General features: G+C 45.2%; 2 protein-coding genes across 2 annotated transcripts in view; one reads left to right on the forward strand and one right to left on the reverse strand.

Annotated features, from left to right (window-relative positions):
• Window positions 1–340: 340 nt before the first annotated feature.
• Window positions 341–21,335, reverse strand: PSMC3 (proteasome 26S subunit, ATPase 3). The gene is made up of 12 exons (XM_056526537.1): window positions 21,182–21,335; window positions 18,616–18,699; window positions 9,717–9,842; window positions 9,523–9,627; window positions 8,407–8,469; window positions 8,013–8,150; window positions 7,789–7,932; window positions 7,560–7,708; window positions 7,014–7,110; window positions 6,773–6,918; window positions 6,516–6,597; window positions 341–563 (listed from the first exon to the last, which is right to left on the reverse strand). The coding sequence occupies exons 1-12, from the start codon at window positions 21,206–21,208 to the stop codon at window positions 453–455; spliced, it is 1,272 nt and encodes a 423-aa protein (XP_056382512.1). The 5' UTR covers window positions 21,209–21,335; the 3' UTR covers window positions 341–452.
• Window positions 21,336–21,356: 21 nt separating this feature from the next.
• Window positions 21,357–21,984, forward strand: part of LOC130276736 (hatching enzyme 1.2-like) — a 38,635-nt gene continuing 38,007 nt past the window's right edge. Inside the window, exon 1 of the mRNA XM_056526536.1 lies at window positions 21,357–21,413. The gene's annotated coding sequence lies outside the window, so the exon portion shown is untranslated. The remainder of the gene's footprint in view (window positions 21,414–21,984) is intronic.

The following is a 21,984-nucleotide window of genomic DNA, read 5'->3' on the forward strand; positions in this document are numbered from 1 at the left end:
TGCTATGAACACACCTTCATGCATTCCAGATGTAATAGCCTAGGTGGTGTTCTGGTCAGTGCTGCATAATAGAAGATGCCTACAAGTCATAAAAAATTAAAAAAACAGAATAGGTTTCCTTGGCCCAAATTACACTGCAGAATGGTTGGAAACATGTGACAGCCAACCGGTACAACTTACAAGTAGAATTTTAGGGATTGGATTTCCAGGGTTCTCATTTTACTGTCAAAAGTAAAGAAGCAATTGGAGGAAGATGTGATCATGAAAGGTAAGGGGAATAAATCATCAAATGATTAATTGCTTGATATAGAAGCACAGATTCCAGAAAGAGGGCAGGATGCAAAGTTAAAGAGGTCTGGTTTATTTCTTCCTGTAACATAAGTAAACAGTCCTGACACAACAAACAGTGGGACTCGCCACTGGTCTTCCCACATGTTGGGGGAAAGATGCTTCTACGCATAGTACTGCAAGTTGGCTTTTTTCTTAGCTTGGACTTCCAAGATTCCCTCCATGTAATCTTCATGCGTCAGCTCAGTGGCTCCTCTGCGCAGAGCAATCATACCCTACAAAAAAAAGTAACAGTACAGGTCAGACACATGTATCACTGCCTGTTACAGACAGCATTTCCAAATTATCCAGAAAGCCAGGCTACTTTTTACATATACAACGCATCTTTTATTACTGGTCTGTGTCTGGTATCACAGAGTCAAATGTATAGCATGGAACAACCCATGAAAGAGGCACCATTTCTAGGCAAAATGCAGAGCCAATTTTCTTCTTCCAAACCAATTTAAAAGGGACTTTTCAGGATTATTTATCTGATTTTCTAATGTGATAGTGTAATACATAGAGGAGCAAATTTAACCTATTAATAGATGCTTCCCAATTGCACACAGGAGGCAGGCCCACCGGGTGAATTTGAATATTCATGGACGCTGGTCACGTGAGCGCTCAGTAGGCGCAAAGCAAAGTGTATCGAGTTTAGTGTGGGTGAACAGGATGACTGTTTTCCTTTAACACTAAGTTTGTTTATCTATTACTGTTGCAGATAGAGCGAGCTAAAGGTGTGACCATATTATCTAAAATAACCATAAAGATATATTCATATTTCCTTTTCACAGGAACTTAGAAAAATAGCAAAAAAGGAAGTTTTGCATGAGACGTTATTGATAATGCATTAACATCGTCTGATCTGTTGGATGCGACTCTCACCCTGAAGTAAAGGTGTAGCAGTGCTGGGTAACAGCTGCTTCTTCACCTATTTTACCTGCACAGCAATGCTCCAAGCAACCTAATGTGAAAGGAACTACAACACAGCCACATTTGAGGGAAGCAGTGCTGTAATGCCCAGTATAGTAAATGTGGAAGGAATAGGCCAAGTGACTTTTCTCAATAAAAAACAAAACAAAAAAAAACAAGATAGAATTTTATGGTATATCAGCCTTCGCATACTATGAAGGGAATATCCCCTTTAAATTTCTGGTAGGAAAGACTGCAGGGGCAAAATATAAGGTTGTAAAGTGACAAGGAACCACCACCATACAGGCACTGAGCATACAATTTAAAGGGGGTGTCAAAGGGAGTCAAACGTACCAATCCCCTGCTGCTCCAATGCCAACATTCTCCCAGTCTCCTGTCGTTCTATTCTTCCTATTCTAACAATGACACTAGTAACCACTGCAGCAAGTCACTGGCAGCAGTGGTGACCTCATGCCATTGCTGGAGGCCAGTAAAAAAAATACTAGTGGGGGACATGGAAAGCGTTTTACATGGGAGCAGCACAGGATTCATAAAGGTGTTACTTATTTTGTTATGTAAGTTTTCACTGGGTTACAGAATCTCCATATTTGATTCTTTTAATCTTCTCTTGCCAGTGGCACTATAGGGATAGGGCCATACAATGTGTATTTGCTTTGGTTTTTCACACAATTTCCACAGCATTTACAGTAGCAGTGGAGATTAAAAAAATAGTAATAATTATAATAAAATATATTTTATATATCTATCCATATATCTATATATATATAAATATATGCTGCGGAAGAAAAATATATGCACAACATCCATGCTGAAACTGTCCTGCCATATGGATTTCCAATAATCAGCATACAAAATCTGTGTGTCGGATATGCTGCAAGATTATTACAGATTGATCCCGTTGACTTCAACAGAGTCCAAATCCACAATAAATTTAAAAATGCTGAATTTTAGTACATTGCAATAAGTGTCTCCAATGCAGCACGATTATGTGTGGATTTCAGTGCAGTAATACTGCGTAATGTAAAGGTTTTCAGTGCGGAATATATAGAGTATTTAGGATCAACAATTCCTACTTTCTACCAGAGATCCTATTGAAAAACAAAGTGTATTATTTCAAGCCTATAATGGATGATTATAGAGATCACAGAAACGGATCTCTATAATTTATTTCTTAAACTAAAAGGGATGGTAAATAAAGTTATTAACCCCTTCCCGCAGAATGTCATATATAAACGCCGGGTTGTGCAGTGCGTTCGCGCATCCCGGCGTTTATAAATGACATGCAGTTAACCCGGCGATGCGCAGCATCGCACGGGTTAACTGGCAGAAGTCCCGCTGTTTCCAGCAGGGGACAACTTCTGCTTCACCCCCAGGACCATCAATTGGTGGTCCTGGTCAGCGATCACTGTGATTGGTCCCTGTGGACCAATCACAGTGATCTGGGGTGAAAGTTCAGATCCCCCGCACTGCCCGCCCCTGGAAGTCGGGCAGAACGGGGGACGAAGCGCTGCAGGGGCTCGCGGGGACCTGCGGCATAGGGGGGGAACACGTGGGGACCGGCGGACTTACCTGATCCAGCGGCGGGACCGAGGAGCAGCGCGGGACCGGCCACGTGGACGAGCAGCGACGGGTAAGTATGTGGTCCTCAGAGGCAGCAGTGAAGATCTTCACTGCTGCTTCTAGGAGTCTGAAAACTACAACTCCCAGCATGCCTAGACAGCCTTTGGCTGTCCGGGCATGCTGGGAGTTGTAGTTTTGCAACATCTGGAGGGCCCCAGTTTGGAGACCATTGTATAATGGTCTCCAATCTGTGCTCTTCCAGCTGTTGCAAAACTACAACTCCCAGCATGCACTGACTGTCCAGGCATGCTGGGAGTTTTAGTTCAGCAACATCTGGCCCTTCAGATGTTGCCGAACTACAACTCCCAGCATGCCCTTCAGCTGTCTGGGCATGCTGGGAGTTGTAGTTTTGCAACAGCTGGAGACACACTGGTTGGGAAACATTGTTTCTAACTCAGTGTTTCCTAACCTGTGTGCCTCCAGCTGTTGCAAAACTATAACTCCCAGCATGCACTAAAAGACCATGCATGCTGGGAGTTGTAGTTTTGCAACATCTGGAGGGCCCCAGTTTGGAGACCATTGTATAATGGTCTCCAATCTGTGCTCTTCCAGCTGTTGCAAAACTACAACTCCCAGTATGCACTGACTGTCCAGGCATGCTGGGAGTTTTAGTTCAGCAACATCTGGCCCTTCAGATGTTGCCGAACTACAACTCCCAGCATGCCCTTCAGCTGTCTGGGCATGCTGGGAGTTGTAGTTTTGCAACAACTGGAGACACACTGGTTGGGAAACATTGTCTGTTTCTAACTCAGTGTTTCCTAACCTGTGTGCCTCCAGCTGTTGCAAAACTATGACTCCCAGCATGCACTAACAGACCATGCATGCTGGGAGTTGTGGTTTTGCAACAGCTGATGCAAGCCCCCCCCGCCCCGCCACCCCCGTGAATGTACAGGGTACATTCACATGGGCGAGGCTTTTACAGTGGGTTTCTCGCATCTTGAGATGCAGCAAATTTTGCGCTGGGAAACTCGCTGTAACCCCCGCCCATGTGACTGTACCCTAAAAACACTACACTACACTAACACAAAATAAAATAAAAAGTTAAAAACACTACATATACACATACCCCTACACAGCCCCCCTCCCCCAATAAGAACGTCCGGTACACCACTGTTTCCAAAGCAGAGCCTCCAGCTGTTGAAAAACAACAACTCCCAGTATTGTCGGACAGCCGTTGACTGTCCAGGCATGCTGGGAGTTTTGCAACAGCTGGAGGCACCCTGTTTGGGAATCACTGGCGTAGAATACCCCTATGTCCACCCCTATGCAAATCCCTAATTTAGGCCTCAAATGCACATGGCGCTCTCACTTTGGAGCCCTGTCGTATTTCAGGGCAACAGTTTAGGGTCACATATGGGGTATCGCTGTACTCGGGAGAAATTGCGTTACAAGGTTTGGGGGGCTTTTTCTTCTTTAACCCTTCATGAAAAGGAAATGTTGGGGTCTACACCAGAATGTTAGTGTAAAATTTTTTTATTTTTTACACTAACATGCTGATGTTGCCCTATACTTTACATTTTCACAAGAGGTAAAAGGGAAAAAAGCCCCCCAAAATTTGTAACGCAATTTCTCCCGACTACAGAGATACCCCATATGTGAGCGCAAAGTGCTCTGGGGGCGCACAACAAGGCCCAGAAGGGAGAGTGCACCATGTACATTTGAGGTGATTTGCACAGGGGTGGCTGATTGTTACAGCGGTTTTGACAAACGCAAAAAAAAAAAAACCCCACATGTGACCCCATTTCGGAAACGACACCCCTCACGGAATGTAATGAGGGGTGCAGTGAGAATTTACCCCCCACAGGTGTCTGACGGATCTTTGGAACAGTGGTCCATGAAAATGAAAACTTGTACAGCCCACTGTTCCAAAGATCTGTCAGACACCAGTGGGGGGCAAATGCTCACTGTACCCCTTGTTACGTTCCTCAAGGGGTCTAGTTTCCAAAATGGTATGCCATGTGTGTTTTTTTTTGCTGTTCTGACACCTTAGGGGCTTCCTAAATGCGACATGCTCCCCGAGCAAAATTTGCTCTCAAAAAGCCAAATATGACTCCTTCTCTTCTGAGCATTGTAGTTCGCCCATAGTGCACTTCAGGTCAACTTATGGGGTACCTCCATACTCAGAAGAGATGGGGTTACAAATTTTGGGGGGTATTTTCTGCTATTAACCCTTGCAAAAAGGTGAAATTAGGGGGGAAACACACATTTTAGTGGAAATTTTTTTTTTTTTTTTTTACATATGCAAAAGTCGTGAAACACCTGTGGGGTAATAAGGCTCACTTTATTCCTTATTACATTCCTCAAGGGGTCTAGTTTCCAAAATGGTATGCCATGTGGGTATTTTTTGCTGTTCTGGCACCATAGGGGCTTCCTAAATGCGACATGCCCCCCGAGCAAAATTTGCTCTCAAAAAGCCAAATATGACTCCTTCTCTTCTGAGCATTGTAGTTCGCCCATAGTGCACTTCAGGTCAACTTATGGGGTACCTCCATACTCAGAAGAGAAGGGGTTACAAATATTGGGGGGTATTTCCTGCTATTAACCCTTGGAAAAATGTGAAATTTGGGGGGAAACACACATTTTAGTGAAAAAAAATAATTTTTTTTTACATATGCAAAAGTCGTGAAACACCTGTGGGGTATTAAGGCTCACTTTATTCCTTGTTACGTACCTCAAGGGGTCTAGTTTCCAAAATGGTATGCCATGTGAGGGTTTTTTGCTGTTCTGGCACCATAGGGGCTTCCTAAATGCAACATGCCCCCCAAAAACCATTTCAGAAAAACGTACTCTCCAAAATCCCCTTGTCGCTCTTTCCCTTCTGAGCCCTCTACTGCGCCCGCCGAACACTTAACATAGACATATGAGGTATGTGCTTACTCGAGAGAAATTGGTCTACAAATACAAGTATACATTTTCTCCTTTTACCCCTTGTAAAAATTTAAAAATTGGGTCTACAAGAACATGCGAGTGTAAAAAATTAAGATTGTGAATTTTCTCCTTCACTTTGCTTCTATTCCTGTGAAACACCTAAAGGGTTAAAATGATGACTGAATGTCATTTTGAATACTTTCGGGGGTGCAGTTTTTATAATGGGGTCTTTTGTGGGGTATTTCTAATAAGAAGACCCTTCAAATCCACTTCAAACCTGAACTGGTCCCTGAAAAATAGTGAGTTTGAAAATTTTGTGAAAAATTGGAAAATTGCTGCTGAACTTTGAAGCCCTCTGGTGTCTTCCAAAAGTAAAAACTCGTCACTTTTATGATGCAAACATAAAGTAGACATATTGTATATGTGAATAAATTTTTTTTTAATTTGTAATATACATTTTCCTTACAAGCAGAGAGCTTCAAAGTTAGAAAAATGCAAAATTTTCAAATTTTTCATCAAATTTTAGGATTTTTCACAAGGAAAGGATGCAAGTTACCAAAAAATGTTACCACTACGTTAAAGTAGAATATGTCACGAAAAAACAATCTCGGAATCAGAATGATAACTAAAAGCATTCCAGAGTTATTAATGTTTAAAGTGACAGTGGTCAGATGTGCAAAAAACGCTCTGGTCCTTAAGGCCAAAATGGGCTTGGTCCTGAAGGGGTTAACTACTTCTTAGCTAAATACTTAAGCTACAATACTCACTGCTTCCACACACACAGCTTTACATTGTGCCCCATTAAAGTCATCAGTACAACGAGCAAGCTCCTCATAGTTGACATCAGTGCTGCAGGAGAAACAAAAAGTTTTCATGTCATTACGCAGTTACAGACACAGAACCTGTTTCCAGAGTGTATTGAACACAGAGAAACCACTAGACCAAAACAGGGGAAAATATCAATAAATAAATCTACAAAACTACTAATACTGTTCTTTAAAACCACAGAAATTCTGATCCATACCTAACGTTCATCTTTCGGGAATGGATTTGCATGATTCTGGCTCGGGCCTCTTCGTTGGGCATTGGGAATTCAATTTTCCTGTCGAGACGCCCAGAACGGAGGAGTGCAGGATCCAAGATGTCTACACGGTTTGTAGCAGCAATAACCTGTGCAATATTATATGGAACAGATGAAAACTCTGACCATAAGACTGGATATAGAGACATGAAAAAAACTACAAGCATAATGAATGGGTTTTTACCTTAACTTGGGTGTTAGGTTGAAAACCATCCAACTGGTTTAGAAGCTCCAACATGGTTCTCTGCACTTCTCTGTCTCCTGCCTTTTCACTGTCAAACCTGCACACAGGGTCATAAACCAAGTTTATTACATTTCCATCACATTAAAAACTTAAAACTGGTCATCTGCCAATTCTATTTGGTACCATGTAATACTACATTCCTCCTGAAGCAATGCTAAAATGGGATATGTAAACACATAGGCTTCTGGACCACCCCCCATGATCACATCATGGTCAAGGGAGATGGCTTCACAAATGGTTAAATGTGTCCTGGGCGGAAAATCTATGTATAGGGCTATCTTCATCTTAGGAAGTGATGGTATATTGCTGGGATAAACCATCACTATGATCAGCAGGGGTCTAACCTCCAACAATCACAAGAATGAAGGAGACAAAGCACTTGTGTATTTTCTTGCACATCAGCACTCCTGACCACCCACTAGCAATATGCCATTATTTATAAGGTGGGAATAATTTCTTAACACAATGCTAAAAAATACAACCAACCTTTTTGTTCCAATAGCATCCAACTCATCAATAAAAATGATAGATGGAGCTTTCTCCTTTGCTAGGGCAAAGGCATCTCGGACAAGTTTGGCTCCATCTCCGATAAACATTTGAACTAACTGAGGACCAGCGAGTTTCAAGAAAGTGGCCTGGAAGAAGAAGGTAAATGTCAAAAACAACCCGCTTCCATCATTCTTCTTTCCCTGGTCACCTCGGGTAACTAACTTACCTTAGTCTGAGCGGCACATGCTCTCGCTAGGAGGGTCTTTCCAGTCCCTGGGGGTCCATACATTAGCACACCTTTAGGAGGCTGAATTCCCAAGTTCTCAAACTTCTCCTTGTGGTTCATTGGTAGAACAATGGCTTCTACCAGCTGTGTAAGGAATGTTTGGTAGTCAGTACTGTGGTAGCATAACAGAACCTTTCGTAAAAGTTAGGTGCTCTGATCCATACCTCCTGAATCTGCTTATCAAGACCACCAATATCACTGTATTGCTCTGTCGGCCTTTCATCTACCTCCATGGCCTTAACTCGTGAATCATATTCTGTAGGTAAAGTCTCCAGGATGAGATAGGAATCCTTATTCACCCCCTGAAAGAATAAAGAAAAGTTAAGTTATACATATGTTGCCTCTAAAACTGCAAGGATAACAGAAAAAAAGTGTTACTCACTCACATGCCATACATCCCTAAGGTGTTGCTAGGTGTCCACTTTATTACATATAGTAACATATAGCCCCTTTTTATCTTATTACTGCCTTTTAATGTATAGACTCCCATCATGTAAACTTGAATATACATTTAAACTTAGTTCCATTTCATCACATTAACTGAAGTACTGAACTCACCACAAGATCTCCAGGTTTTAGCTTTTCAGCATCCACCAAACCAATCACTGGCAAGAAGTACGTCTGGTGAAAAGAGCAAAACAAAGTGAATAATATTGTATAGTTATGAGTTGATCATTGGCGCGCACACACTATTTTATCTGATACCTATGTTCTTCCATGGGACTTCAGGTTATACTACTGGACTATATCTATACCAAGGACAGTGATACTATATAACTGTGCTAGAGGAAGTGGTCATAGAGAAGCAGTAATTATAATAACCAAGTACACAGAAAAAAAGTAATTATAATAATATTATTATTATAGGTTCTAGTCACTAGATTCTGAAGAAAAGTCGATTACATTTTGAAAATTTTGTCCATTTTTAATGGGAGGGGTGTTTGTTGGGGACTTTAGGATGCAAATGCGCATGTGCAAAGTAAAAACCGTATATGGTTTCCCGTATGGAACTGTATACATGTGCGTTTCCCATTGACGTCCATGTTAAAAAAAACGTATGCGGTTGCAGTACGGTTTTAAAACCGGAGACAAAAACGGGTTTGACTCCGGTTTAAAAAAACGTACTGCAACCGCATAGGTTTTTTTTTTTTAACATGGACGTCAATGGGAAACGCACATGTATACGGTTCCATTTGGGAAACCGTATACGGTTTTTACTTTGCACATGCGCATGCTGCATCCTAAAGTCCCCACCCAACGCCCCTCCCATTAAAAATGGACAAAATTTTCAAAAAATTATGTTTTTTTTTTTTAAATAAAAACTGACGGAACTGTATGCACTATTAAAAACAGTATACAGTTTAAAAACGCATACGGTTTTCTTTTTCCGATACTTTACCATCTGTTTTTTTTTTGCCATACGGTTTTCTTTAGAAAAACAGATTGAAAACAGTATGGCAAAAACGTGATGTGAACCCAGCCTAACTGCATTTTTTTTTTATTTCAATTCATATTTCACCATGGTGGGGCACCAAAAAATAAATAAATAAATAAATAAAATAAAAAAGGCTGTCTTTTTAATGCAAAAAGCTCAGCAGAGCTGTATAATGCACATAATGGTAAATGTAGTGGCATATACACAGGACAATGGAAAGCACCTGCCCTGTATGTTACCTGTCGGGTAGATGTTTTTATTACTGCACATTTTCCCTTTCTCTGTGAATCAAGATCAATATTGGCGCCATCTTCCTCTTGGTCATTGGGATCAACATCTAGTAGCTGAGAATAAAAGAATTGCACCAGAGTTACACACAACAAGTACACTGTAGCTTATTGAGCTGAGGTTACTGGCCCTTACAACATCATACCTCAATGACATTGGACACCAGATAAGGGAGAGTCTTATTCACTTTGATTTTCTCACTGTTTTCTTTGATTTTGTCTTTCATAGCTTGTAACTCATGAGTCACACGTAGAACCTCACTCTTCATGATCTGAAACACAAACATAAATTGTTACATATGTGGAACAGGATACAGTGGCTATACACATTGCATAGCTGTGGGTCAACAAGTTCTCTCTCCCCATCTTCCATACAAAAACATTCTGCTAAGTCCTTAAAGTGGTACTCCGCCCCTATACATCTTATCCCCTATCCAAAGGTTAGGGGATAAGATGATTGATCGTGGGGTCCCGCCGCTGGGGACCCCTGCGATCTCGGCTGCAGCACCCCAGACATCCGTCCGGTGCATGGAGCAAACTTTGCTCCGTGACGGATGACTGGCGATGCGGAGGCTCGTGATGTCACAGCCACGCCCCCTCCCATAGACTTGCCACGGTGGCAGGACCCCCGTGAATAGACATCTTATTCCCTATCCTTTGGATAGGGGATAAGATGTCTAGGGGCGGAGTACCCCTATAAAATGTGGCAATGAACGGAAAGGTAGAGACCGGGTATATGCTGTTGCCACTAGGAGGCTGACACTAGGCAACAAAAGAAAGTCTGCTCCTCCTGGCAGGATATACCCCGCCTACACAGACTCTGAACTACCAGTTTAGTGCCAAAGCAGTAGTACAGGACTGACAAGGAAAGAAAAACCAGCAACTGTCCTAAGAAACCACAGACAAAAAATAACCGGAAATAACCCCCGGACAGACAACTGAACCAAAGACACCAGAACAAATGGGTGGGTGCTGTGTGCCCCAATGGATCCTATGAGGAAGATTTTACGGTAAGCATTAAAAAAAAATTACTTTTCTAAGTCAGCTTCATTGGGTGAGACAGAGACCGTGGGACGTACCACCTGCAACACTTTGCGACCCAAGCCGACGTCAGCGGACGCAAAACGTGCACCTGGTAAAAGTGTGCAAGGACAACCAAGTGGCCGCCTTACAGACTTGCAAGGCCCAGGCCCTATTGCGAAGAGCCCAGCAGGCCCTGACAGATCGAGTGGAATGAGCTGAGACCCGGAAAGGTGGAGTCATACCTTTGCAGTGGTAGGCTTCCTAGATGGCAGAACGGATCCACCGGGAAACGGTAGCCTTAGAAGCAGGAAGTCCCTTACAATGACCCTCCGGAAGCACAAAGAAAGAGTCACACTGACGAAAGGATGAAGTGACCGAAAGGTAGGTCCGAACAGCCCGAACTACGTCAAGACAGTGAAGTAAATGCTCCATGGGAAGGAGCAGGGCAGAAGGATGGAAGGACAATATCCTTATTTTAGGTGAAAAGAGGAGACCACCTTAGGCAAAAAGGTGGAGATCGGTCGGAAAATGACTTTGTCCTGGTGCAGGACCAAATGCGGGGAACGTCAGGAGAGAGCCGCTAGCTCTGAAACCCTCCAGATGGAAGTGACCGAAATTAGAAAGGCCACCTCCCAGGAAAGGACGCGAATAGGAACGTCTCGGAGAGGTTCAAAGGGAGCACCTTGTAAGGCACTGAGCAACAGATTCAGATCCCCTATGCCTTGCAGAAAAGAGCGAATGTGAGGATCGGACGCCAGGGGACACTGAACAAGAATGGAGAGAGCAGACACCTGACCCTGAGAGCTAAGCATGCTCCAGTCCAAATTGTAAAAAGGAAAGAAGGCACGGGAGGGAGAAGACAACTGGAGAGAATGATTGCGATTCACACCAGTGAAAGTAAGACCGCCAAGTACGGTTATAAATCTTTGCAGCGGGGGGCTTACGAGCCCTGATCATTGTGCGGATCCCTTAAGGGGGGAGAACCCTCTGGCCCTCAGAACCGCAGTTTCAACTGCCATTTCGTGAAATGCAGCAACAGTAAATTGGGGTGGCAAAGGGGACCAAGAGAGCAGGTCGGGAAGCAGTGGCACGTCGGCCACTAGGCGAGCGACGTTGGCGTACCACGCTCGTCTGGGCCAGTCCGGAGCCATGAGAATGGCGGAGATGCCCTCCGCTTTGAGCTTCCTCAGGACCCTGGGAAGGAGAGGAAGAGGAGGGAAGAGATAGGGGAGGAAGAAGTGCGACCAGGGAATCACTAAGGCATCCATGGCCAGGATCGCGGGACTTTGAAGAATCAAGGAACTTTCTGGTTGTGGCAAGACGCAAAGAGGTCTACGTATGGAGTTCCCCAGAGGAGTGGCTGAGGAAGTCCGCCTCCCAATTGTCCACTCCCGGAACGTGAATCGCCGAGATGGAGGGAACTCCGAGTTCCGCTCAGAGCAGGATCCTGGAGACCTCGGACATTGCCACCCTGGCGATTGACATACACCATAGCTGTGGAGTTGTCCGACTGGACACGAACAGGACAGTTCTGGAGAAGTCGCTCAAAATGGAGGAGGCAAAGGTAAATTGCCAGAGTTCCAGAATGTTGATGGGGAGAAGAGCTTCCCGAGAGGACCAACGGCCCTGGACGTCCGATCCCGGAAGACTCTACCCCCCAACCACTGAGACTGGCGTCCATCGTGATGACCTGCCACTGAGGGGGCAGGAAGGACCATCCCTGCCAAAGAAGGGGAGACTGGAGCCACCACTGGAGAGATTGGCGAATCGTGGCCAGCTGCCGAGGGCGATAATGAAACTGGGCAAAGGGGACGGCTTACATGGTCGCCACCATCCGACCCAGGAATTCCATGAATAAATCGAATGAAAACTGGAACGGGACGACAGAGAAGGCGAACAACTGCTGATAGAGAGCGGCGCTTGACCAGCAGAAGCTGAACCTGGGCGGCCGCCGTGTCGAACTGGAGTCCCAAAAAGATCAGGGACTGAGTGGGAGTCAGGTTTGACTTTCCCTGGTTGATTACCCAGCCGAAACGATACAAGGTCTGAAGAGTGAGGGGGAGACTCTTGATTCTGGTCCCTGGTTGGAGCCTCGATCAGGAGATAATCCAGGTAAGGGATCACCAACATACTCCGGGCTCGAAGGATGGCTATAACTGCCACCAGGGCCTTGGTGAAGACCCTTTGGGTCGTGGCTAGGCTGAAGGGAAGGGCCACAAACTGAAAATGGCCCTCTGGAATGGCGAAGCTATGCGTCCCGGATGTGAAGATATGCGTCCCGGATATCCACCGAAGATATCCACGAATATCCATAGAAACCACCACAGAACGGAGAGAGACTCCATACGGAAATGACGCAGGAGTAGGTGGTGGTTGAGGAGCTTCAGATCCAGGATAGGGCGGACGAAGCCCCCTTTTTGAGACGACGAAAAGATTTGAGTAGAAGCCTGAAAAACGCTCCCTGGGATGATCACTCCCTGAGCGAGAAGGGTCTTCCTTGGAAAGGAAGCAAACTTGATCCGATAGCCATCAGAAACGACATCTGGGACCGATGAGATCTGCACCTGAGCCAACTAAACATACCGGAACAGGGACAAATGACCTCCCACCAGGCGGAAGGAGCGTCCCTTCAGGCGGAAGGAGGCTTATGGGTGCCCGACTTGGCTGCAAAGCGGCCTGAACGGTTATCCGACTTTCAGGAAGGGCGTACCTTGAAGCATGGGACCTTCCTATGCTGTTAGGGTGCCAGTCTGGCTGCCCGACCCGAGCCAAAATACCGAAAGGAAGTTGATTCCCGGCAGGAATCAGTACGACGGGACTTGTTCTGCGATAGTAAGGAGCTCTTACCTCCAGCAGCCTCTGAGATAATTTCATCCAGGCGTTTTCCGAAGAGTCGGGTCCTGGAGAAAGGGAGTCCCGTGAGAGACTTCTTAGAAGCGGCACCAGCGTCCCAAGCCTTCAGCCACATGGAGCGATGAATTGCCACCAGTTTACCTGTCGGAAAAGCCAACAAGCAGAGCACAAGTAGTTGGAGTGCAAGATCTACGAAATCTTCCGAAGGGGCCCGAGACAAAATGCCCTGGCGGAGCTGGGAAGCCCAAATAGAAAGGGCTGTGGACACTCAAGCAGAAGCGAAGGCAGGAAGCAAGGATGAACCCGCCACTTTAAAGGCAAACTTGGCCAGATTCTCAATCCTCTTGTCCGCCAGATCCTTAACCCCTTAAGGACGCAGGACGTAATCAAACGGCCTCTTTTCCGAGTCCTTAAGGACTCAGGACGTTTGAGTACGTCCTGTCAAATCCCGGCCCCCCTGCCGCTAGCCGGAGGGGAGCCGGTGCCCGATGCCTGCTGAAATCGTTCAGCAGGCATCGCGGCATATCGCCCAGGGGGGTCATGATGACCCCCCATGTCGGTGATGGCCGCAGATCGCTGGACAATTCAGTCAAGCGATCTGCGGCAGATTCCGGGTCAATCGAGTCTCCAGTGACCCGGAATTGCAGGCTGTTCGGGGCCGTCGGAGACGGCCCCGAACAGCCATAGCCAGCAGGGGTAAGGTGGCACTGGTGCCACCTCACGATCGCCCTGATTCGTCGGCCGGTTTACCGTCCGACCAATCAGGGCACCTGCTGCGAGTGTCACTCCCGCAACCCGCTCCGCCCCTCTTCCGGAGCACGTGAGCGGGTGCGGGACGTGGACCCCGGGAGCTGGGGACCCTGATCCCCGGCGTCAATGTTGGGATCGGGGCCCCAGGAGCGACGGCGGCGAGGGACTGACCTGTGCACGGAGCAGCAGCAGCAGCAGCAGGTGGTGAGTGACAGCCTCCTGTTGTTGCTTAGCTACACCTCCCAGCATGCCCTGCAACAGCAGGAGACAGACCACCACAACTCCCAGCATTCCCTTATGGGCATGCTGGGACTTAGTTTTGCAACAGCTGGAGGCACATTTTTTCTATGGAAAAGTGTACCTTCAGCTGTTGTATAACTACATCTCCCAGCTTGCACAATCAGCTAAAGTGCATGCTGGGAGTTGTAGTGGTGCATCTGCTGGTTGCATAACTACAACTCCCAGCATGCCCGTTGGCTGTCGGTGACTGCTGAGAGTTGTAGTTTTGCAACAGATGAAGGCACACTGGTTGTGAAACAAGTAGCAAACCAGTGTGTCTCCAGCTGTTGCATAACTACAATCCCCAGCATCCCCAGCCAAAGTAGTATGCCTCCAGCTGTTGCATAACTACAAGACCCAGCATGCCCTTCCGCTGTCCGTACATGCTGGGGGTTGTAGCTTTTGCAACAGCTGAAGGCACACTGGTTGCAAAACACTGAGTTTGTTACCAAACTCGGTGTTTCACAACCAGTGTGCCTCCAGCTGTTGCAAAACTACAACTCCAAGCATGCACTGATAGACCGTACATGCTGGGAGTTGTAGTTTTGCAACAGCTGGATGTTTCTCCAGCCCAATGTGAACGTACAGGGTACACTCACATGGGCGGAGGTTTACAGTAGGTATCTGGCTGCAAGTTTGAGCTGCGGCAAATTTTCTGCCGCAGCTCAAACTGCCAGCGAGAAACTACTGTGAACCCCCGCCCGTGCGACTGTACCCTAAAAAAAACTACACTACACTAACACACAATAAAATAAAAAGTAAAAAACACTACATATACACATACCCCTACACAGCCCCCCTCCCCTCCCCAATAAAAATGAAAAACGTCTGGTACGCCAAGGTTTCCAAAACGGAGCCTCCAGCTGTTGCAGTATTGCAGTATTACCAGACAGCCACTGAGGCATGCTGGGAGTTATACAACAGCTGGAGGCCCCCTGTTTGGGAATCACTGGCGTAGAATACCCCTATGTCCACCCCTATGCAATCCCTAATTTAGGCCTCAAATGCGCATGGCGCTCTCACTTTGGAGCCCTGTTGTATTTCAAGGCAACAGTTTAGGGTCACATATGGGGTATCGCCGTACTCGGGAGAAATTGTGTTACAAATTTTGGGGGGTATTTTTTTTTTTTTACATATGCAAAAGTCGTGAAACCCCTGTGGGGTATTAAGGTTCACTTAACCCCTTGTTACGTTCCCCGAGGGATCTAGTTTCCAAAATAGTATGCCCTGTGTTTTTTTTTTGCTGTTCTGGCACCATAGGGGCTTCCTAAATGCGGCATGCCCCCAGAGCAAAATTTGCTTTCAAAAAGCCAAAATGTGACTCCTTCTCTTCTGAGACCTGTAGTGCGCCAGCAGAGCACTTTTCACCCCCATATGGGGTGTTTTCTGAATCGGGAGAAATTGGGCTTCAAATTTTGGGGGGTATTTTCTGCTATTACCCTTTTTAAAAATGTAAAAATTTTGGGAAACCAAGCATTTTAGGAAAAAAATAAAAAAACTTTTTTTTACATATGCAAAAGTCGTGAATCACCTGTGGGGTATTAAGGTTCACTTTACCCCTTGTTACGTTCACCGAGGGGTCTAGTTTCCAAAATGGTATGCCGTGTGTTTTTTTTTTTTGCTGTTCTGGCACCATAGGGCTTCCTAAAGGTGACATGCCCCCCAAAAACCATTTGTCGCTCCTTCCCTTCTGAGCCCTCTACTGCGCCCGCCGAACAATTAACAGACATATGAGGTATGTCCTTACTCGAGAGAAATTGGGTTTCAAATACAAGTAAAACTTTTCTCCTTTTTACCCCTTGCAAAAATTCAAAAATTGGGTCTACAAGAACATGCGAGTGTAAAAAATGAAGATTGTGAACTTTCTCCTTCACTTTGCTGCTATTCCTGTGAAACACCTAAAGGGTTAAAACACTGACAATGTCATTTTGAATACTTTGGGCGGTGCAGTTTTTATAATGGGGTAATTTGTGGGGTATTTCTAATATGAAGACCCTTCAAATCCACTTCAAACCTGAACTGGTCACTGAAAAAAAGAGAGTTTCAAAATTTTGTGAAAAATTGGAAAATTGCTGCTGAACTTTGAAGCCCTCTGGTGTCTTCCAAAAGTAAAATCACGTAAATTTTATGATGCAAACATAGAGTAGACATATTGTATATGTGAATTAAAAAAAATTATTTGGAATATCCATTTTCCTTACAAGCAGAGAGCTTCAAAGCTAGAAAAATGCAAAATTTTCAAATTTTTCATCAAATTTTGGGATTTTTCACCAAGAAAGGATGCAAGTTACCACAAAATTTTAAAAACTATGTTAAAGTAGAATGTGTCACGAAAAAACAATCTCGGAATCAGAATGATAACTAAAAGCATTCCAGAGTTATTAATGTTTAAAGTGACAGTGGTCAGATGTGCAAAAAAATGGCCGAGTCCTTAAGGTGAAAAAGGGCTCAGTCCTTAAGGGGTTAAAGGAGGCCGCATCCGCCAATGGTAGAGGAGTCGATATTGATAGACGAGAAACTGGAGGATCCACAGCAGGCAGTGTTGACCATTTAGCAATAAGGTCCTTGGCAAAGGGAAACAGCGCCTGAACCTTCTTAGTCCCTTGGAAGCGTTTGTCTGGATGCTTCCATGCCGCTGTGCAGGTACAGATGGAAGCAATGTCACAGCAAAAAAAAAAAATCATTGATCCACAGATATTACCTGCACAGGGAGGCATGCATACAATCACAGTGTGATTGTATGCATGCCTCCCTGTGCAGGTAATATCTGTGGATCAATGTTTTTTTTTTTTTGCTGTGACATTGCTTCCATCTGTACCTGCACAGTACCTTTCCTGGTAAAAACCTCCTGAGGAACCCCGGCCACCATTATGTTACCGGGGGGGAAAGGCGTAGAGATATTCCAAAGGCTTATATTTTATCCTTCTTTATCTTTTCCTATCTTCTATTTGTTTATTTGGTGAAGGATTTATTTATTTAACGTTTATTCACTATTTTATACACATAGATGTGCTGTATAATAATGCATCATTATATATATTATTAAAGGAGTACTCTAGTGCAGAGTATTCCTGCTCCGTCCTGCCCGGGCTGCAAAATAAATGAAAATGAACCATCACTCACCTCCCTGGGTTCCCGCGGAGCGCCACTACAGCTGATCGGTCCTCCGATCCATCTCCTTCATACTTCCGGGTGTAACGAAGCGTCACATGGTGCTCAGCCTATCGCCGGCCGAGGCAGAACATTGCGGCGGCCGGCGATAGGCTGAGTGCCATGTGACGCTTCGTTACACCCGGAAGTATGAAGGAGATGGACCAGAGGACCGATCAGCTGTAGTGGCGCTCCGCGGGAACCCAGGGAGGTGAGTGATGGTTCATTTTCATTTATTTTGCAGCCCGGGCAGGACGGAGCAGGAATACTCTGCACTAGAGTACTCCTTTAATGGCTTTGTATTGATATGTATGCATACATTTGGTCTAGTCAGCCATAGGGAGTGGAGAGTCAACGGTTGAAGTGGGGGCGCCTACCCCGCTGTTAGGTAGGGTAAGATTCTGGATATAACAGGAGTGTTATACACATCCGAATACCACCCTAACTTTATCTTACCCTACGACAGTCTCCTCCCTAAGGACTGAAAATACAGCCTGCAGTACGTGAGTGACACTTAACGATATTTTTATATTGTATTGTTAACCTGTCTGCATTTATCTGTTTTCCAAGTGTGCATACCTATGACATGTTTAGATACTAGCTTGATGTGAGCATCATCTCATATTTGTATATACAGCAGGTCGCTGGAAATATCTGTAGTACATTTTTAACAAGATATAATAAAAGGTTATATTTTAATAGGGTATTGGTATTATAGTAAGTTAGTTTCACACATACCCACTTATATGGTAATTATTTTGTAAGCTTCTAGTGTCAGCCTCCTAGTGGCAGCAGCATATACTCACGGTCTCTGTATCCCCAATCGAGCTGACCGAGAAATTTAGTTTTAGTTTTTTTATTCAGTACAATTTAGAGGACACTGATATACAGTGCAGTGCACTTACTAAACAATACAAAATATCAAGACAGCAGCAGTCATATTCCACATGTACCATATACATATTACAGTATGATAAGTGCAGGACTTACCTTGATCTCGCTGTCCAGGAGTCGGGTTCTCTGGATTATCTCTTCTGTCGACATCTTGAGGACTTCTTGTCCCACCCCATCCTGCTGTAATGTAACAGATTGAAAGTAAACATCAGGATTACAAAACAGTAACCACTCACCATCACTACAACAAACTTTCAGCTTCTAAAAGACATAGCAAGAGAGTTTTCGTCAATATAATAAAGTAGGCCACAACTCTACTTCCACATGTGGCCTTACCTTTTGGGACTGCAGCTGGGAGAAGACTACTTAAGGGTCATTTGACTCAGATTGAAATCTACACAGAAAATTTCTGATTCATGTGAACAGGGCTGTAGCAACCCCAAATCTTATTGGTCATTACTAATTTGTGACTCAATGGCCTTGACATGGTTGGTGATGATCGCACCACTATGTATGTTTGATAAGATTTCTGCCTGACAACTACCTTTACAGATGTTTAAAGGAGTTATTCCAGGATTAAAAAAACAGTCCCCATCCACAGAATAGGGAATAACTAGCAGATCGTTGCAAGTCTGACTGCTGGGACCCTCAGTGATCAGGAGAATGGAGGTTCCTTGTCCATAGAGAATGGAGCAGCAGCGCACACGCTTGACCGCCACATCATTCATTCTATATGGGACTTAAAAACATTTCTGCTGAACTCAATTCTGATACCATGATGAATAGAATGATGGCCAAGCATGCTGCTGCTCCAATTACTTGGTGGGACAAGGATTCTCCCTTTTCATACATGATGTGGGACCTCCTCCAGCAATCAATTGGTTATTTCCTAACTTGTGGATAGGGGATAACCTAGAGCTGGGCGGTATGAGCAAAAACGTGTATCACAGTATTTTTGTAAGTGATGGCGGTTCCACTGTATTTAACGATATTCCTCACCCCCCATGTGTCCTGGGCGCCGCTTCTCTTCCAACACCCCCCCCCCATGAATTATCAGCTGCGCTGTCCCCACATCATGTCACCGCAAGCGCTCCTCTGCTCATCCTCCTATGACTTGCGGGCCGCCGGTGCTAGAAATCTACTGTACTACAAATAACGTTTCCCGGGCTCTGCTACCGTCTTCACTATCCTGTGGTCCTCTTGCTGTCTCCTTGGGACGGGAAAGTCACAGAGCCACCAGCCTATCCTCGGCCAGGGCAGGACATCGCTGCGGCCGGTGATAGGCTGAGCGCACTGTCATGTATGAAGCTGGCCTGCTCCTTACATGGCAGTGAGCTCAGCCTATCAGTGGCCGAGGCGGGACATCGCTGCAGCCGGTGATAAGCTGACGGCTCTGTGACGTTCCCATCTCCAGGACCGCAGTGGAGGGACCGTGAGGCCGGTAACGAGGAACGTCAGGAGGAGAGTTAAAGTTTATATTTGCAGCCCGGGAAACATTATTTGTAGTACAGTACAGGTTTCTAGCGCCGGCGGCCCGCAACTCATAGGAGGATGAGCAGAGGAGTGACATGATGTGGGGACAGCACAGCTGATAATTCATTGGGGGGCGGAAGAGATGCAGAACTCGCGGGTCACATATGATTAGTTCCCCGATGTTGGGACAGCGGTCTGCGGCTGATAATTCACTCATTCGAGGGGGGAGAGTCCCAACCGGTATTGCGGTATGGGCAAAAGTCATATCGTGCAGGGAATAAAATTTTGGTATTCGGTATGAACTGGTATACTGCCCAGCACTAGGATAACCCCTTTAACTTTTCTAAGATGTCATGTACTGCGACTTTAAACAAACTACTACATAACCATTTCCAAGATGTCTGCTTGCAGTCAGCCTGCACAATCTTCAATTCCAGCATGGGGGGGATACAGGCCACACTAGGGGGGGGGGGGGGTTGTACGGTCAGTGAAGTTCATCAGAAAAGCGCTAATGCACAGAACTTTGTTGGGCATTGTACTGCTTCCTTGGCAACTGTCCAACCTAAGCACAATCTGCTTCTCAGCACGCTGGAACTGTGGAACTGTAGATCGCATAGGCTCATAACTATGGATGTGCGCTTTAAGGGTACTTTGACACATACCGGACCTGCTACATACTGACTCCATTGGGTAGCTAAATCAGCTGCAAAAAAAATATGCAGCAGATGCTGTAATGGAAAAATTATAGTCCTTCACACAGCTGCAGGGATTGTTACAGTGTACCAGAACACATTCTCTCTCACAAATCACAAATCTGTTGTTCCTTTTTGTTAATGCAACAAGAACCATTCAGCATTTTGACCACACGATATTATGTAACTATGGACAGAACCTCACTGGTCATAACAAAGGGCTGATGGAGGAAATTTTCTCTCTCCTTCCCCAAAAAGAAAGACACTACTGAGCAATCCCCTATAAGCCCTGTGGCAGAAACAGGCAGCCTGAGAAACACCTGTAACCTAAGAACTATAAGTCCCAGCAAGATGTCTCAGTGTGGGTCACTGTCACTTTAGCAGCACAGCTACAGGCTGCCTATGAGCACCACACACTGGGCTAATGGCTGACTCTTAGGAGCTGCTCCTCCAATTCCCGCTCCAGAGGGTATACCGGCTCCTCTCGTCCCTCTTACCTCGGTTTCATCCCACACAGACGACATGTTTACTTCCCTTCTCAGGCCGGGTGAGTTCGCACTATCACCGCCGGAAGTAGAGGGGTAGAAAGCGCCGAACACCCGGCTTCCGGTGTAACCTGAAAAGTCCTCCTCCGTCGCCTCTGTGCTGTTGTGTGCGGCGTAAAGCGCCGGAAGTCATGTGACCGGGCAGAAAAATTGCTGACTGTTGTCTGTGGTGCCGCCATTTTTGGTAATGGCAAAAGCGTTAGTTTGTAAGAGTGTTTTCCAAACAGCGTGTCACCCAGTGCCACTATTCACACTTGCAGAAATAGTCATATTCTCTTACAATAGTGCAAAACGATAACTCCCAGCATGCCCGGACAGCCTTTGGCTGTCCGGGCATGCTGGGAGTTATCGTTTTGCACTATTGTAAGAGAATATGACTATTGCTGCAAGTGTGAATAGGGGCACTGGTTTTATTTTCTTCTGGTATGGTTAAACGCTTATAATGCCAGAATGGGAAGCAATATTTTATTTCAAATAAATTGGAAGGAAAAAACAATCAGATAGGTAAATAAAATAAATAATAATGTTTAACCCCTTAAGGACGCAGGGTTTTTCAGTTTTTGCATTTTCATTTTTTTTCCTCATCACCTTCTAAAAATCAGAACGCTTTCAATTTTACTCGTAAAATTCCATATTATGGCTTATTTTGTGCCCAACCAATTCTACTTTGCAGTGACATCAGTCATTTTACCAAAAAATCCAAATTTATTGTGCGACAAAATAGAAGAAAAAAATGCAATTTTGTAACTTTTGGG

Source organism: Hyla sarda, chromosome 6, assembly GCF_029499605.1.
Source record: "Hyla sarda isolate aHylSar1 chromosome 6, aHylSar1.hap1, whole genome shotgun sequence".
Classification (NCBI taxonomy): Eukaryota; Metazoa; Chordata; class Amphibia; order Anura; family Hylidae; genus Hyla; species Hyla sarda.

What these genes read in the sequence shown, in the direction of transcription:
- PSMC3 (XM_056526537.1), bottom strand. Translation starts at nt 21,208, where the DNA reads ATGTCGTCTGTGTGGGATGAAACCGAG. An exon ending in TAAAACCTGGAGATCTTGTG is followed by an intron (nt 8,151 to 8,406) that starts GTGAGTTCAGTA and finishes TTATTCTTTCAG; the next exon opens with GGGGTGAATAAGGATTCCTA. An exon ending in CATGTGCCGCTCAGACTAAG is followed by an intron (nt 7,709 to 7,788) that starts GTAAGTTAGTTA and finishes TTCTTCTTCCAG; the next exon opens with GCCACTTTCTTGAAACTCGC.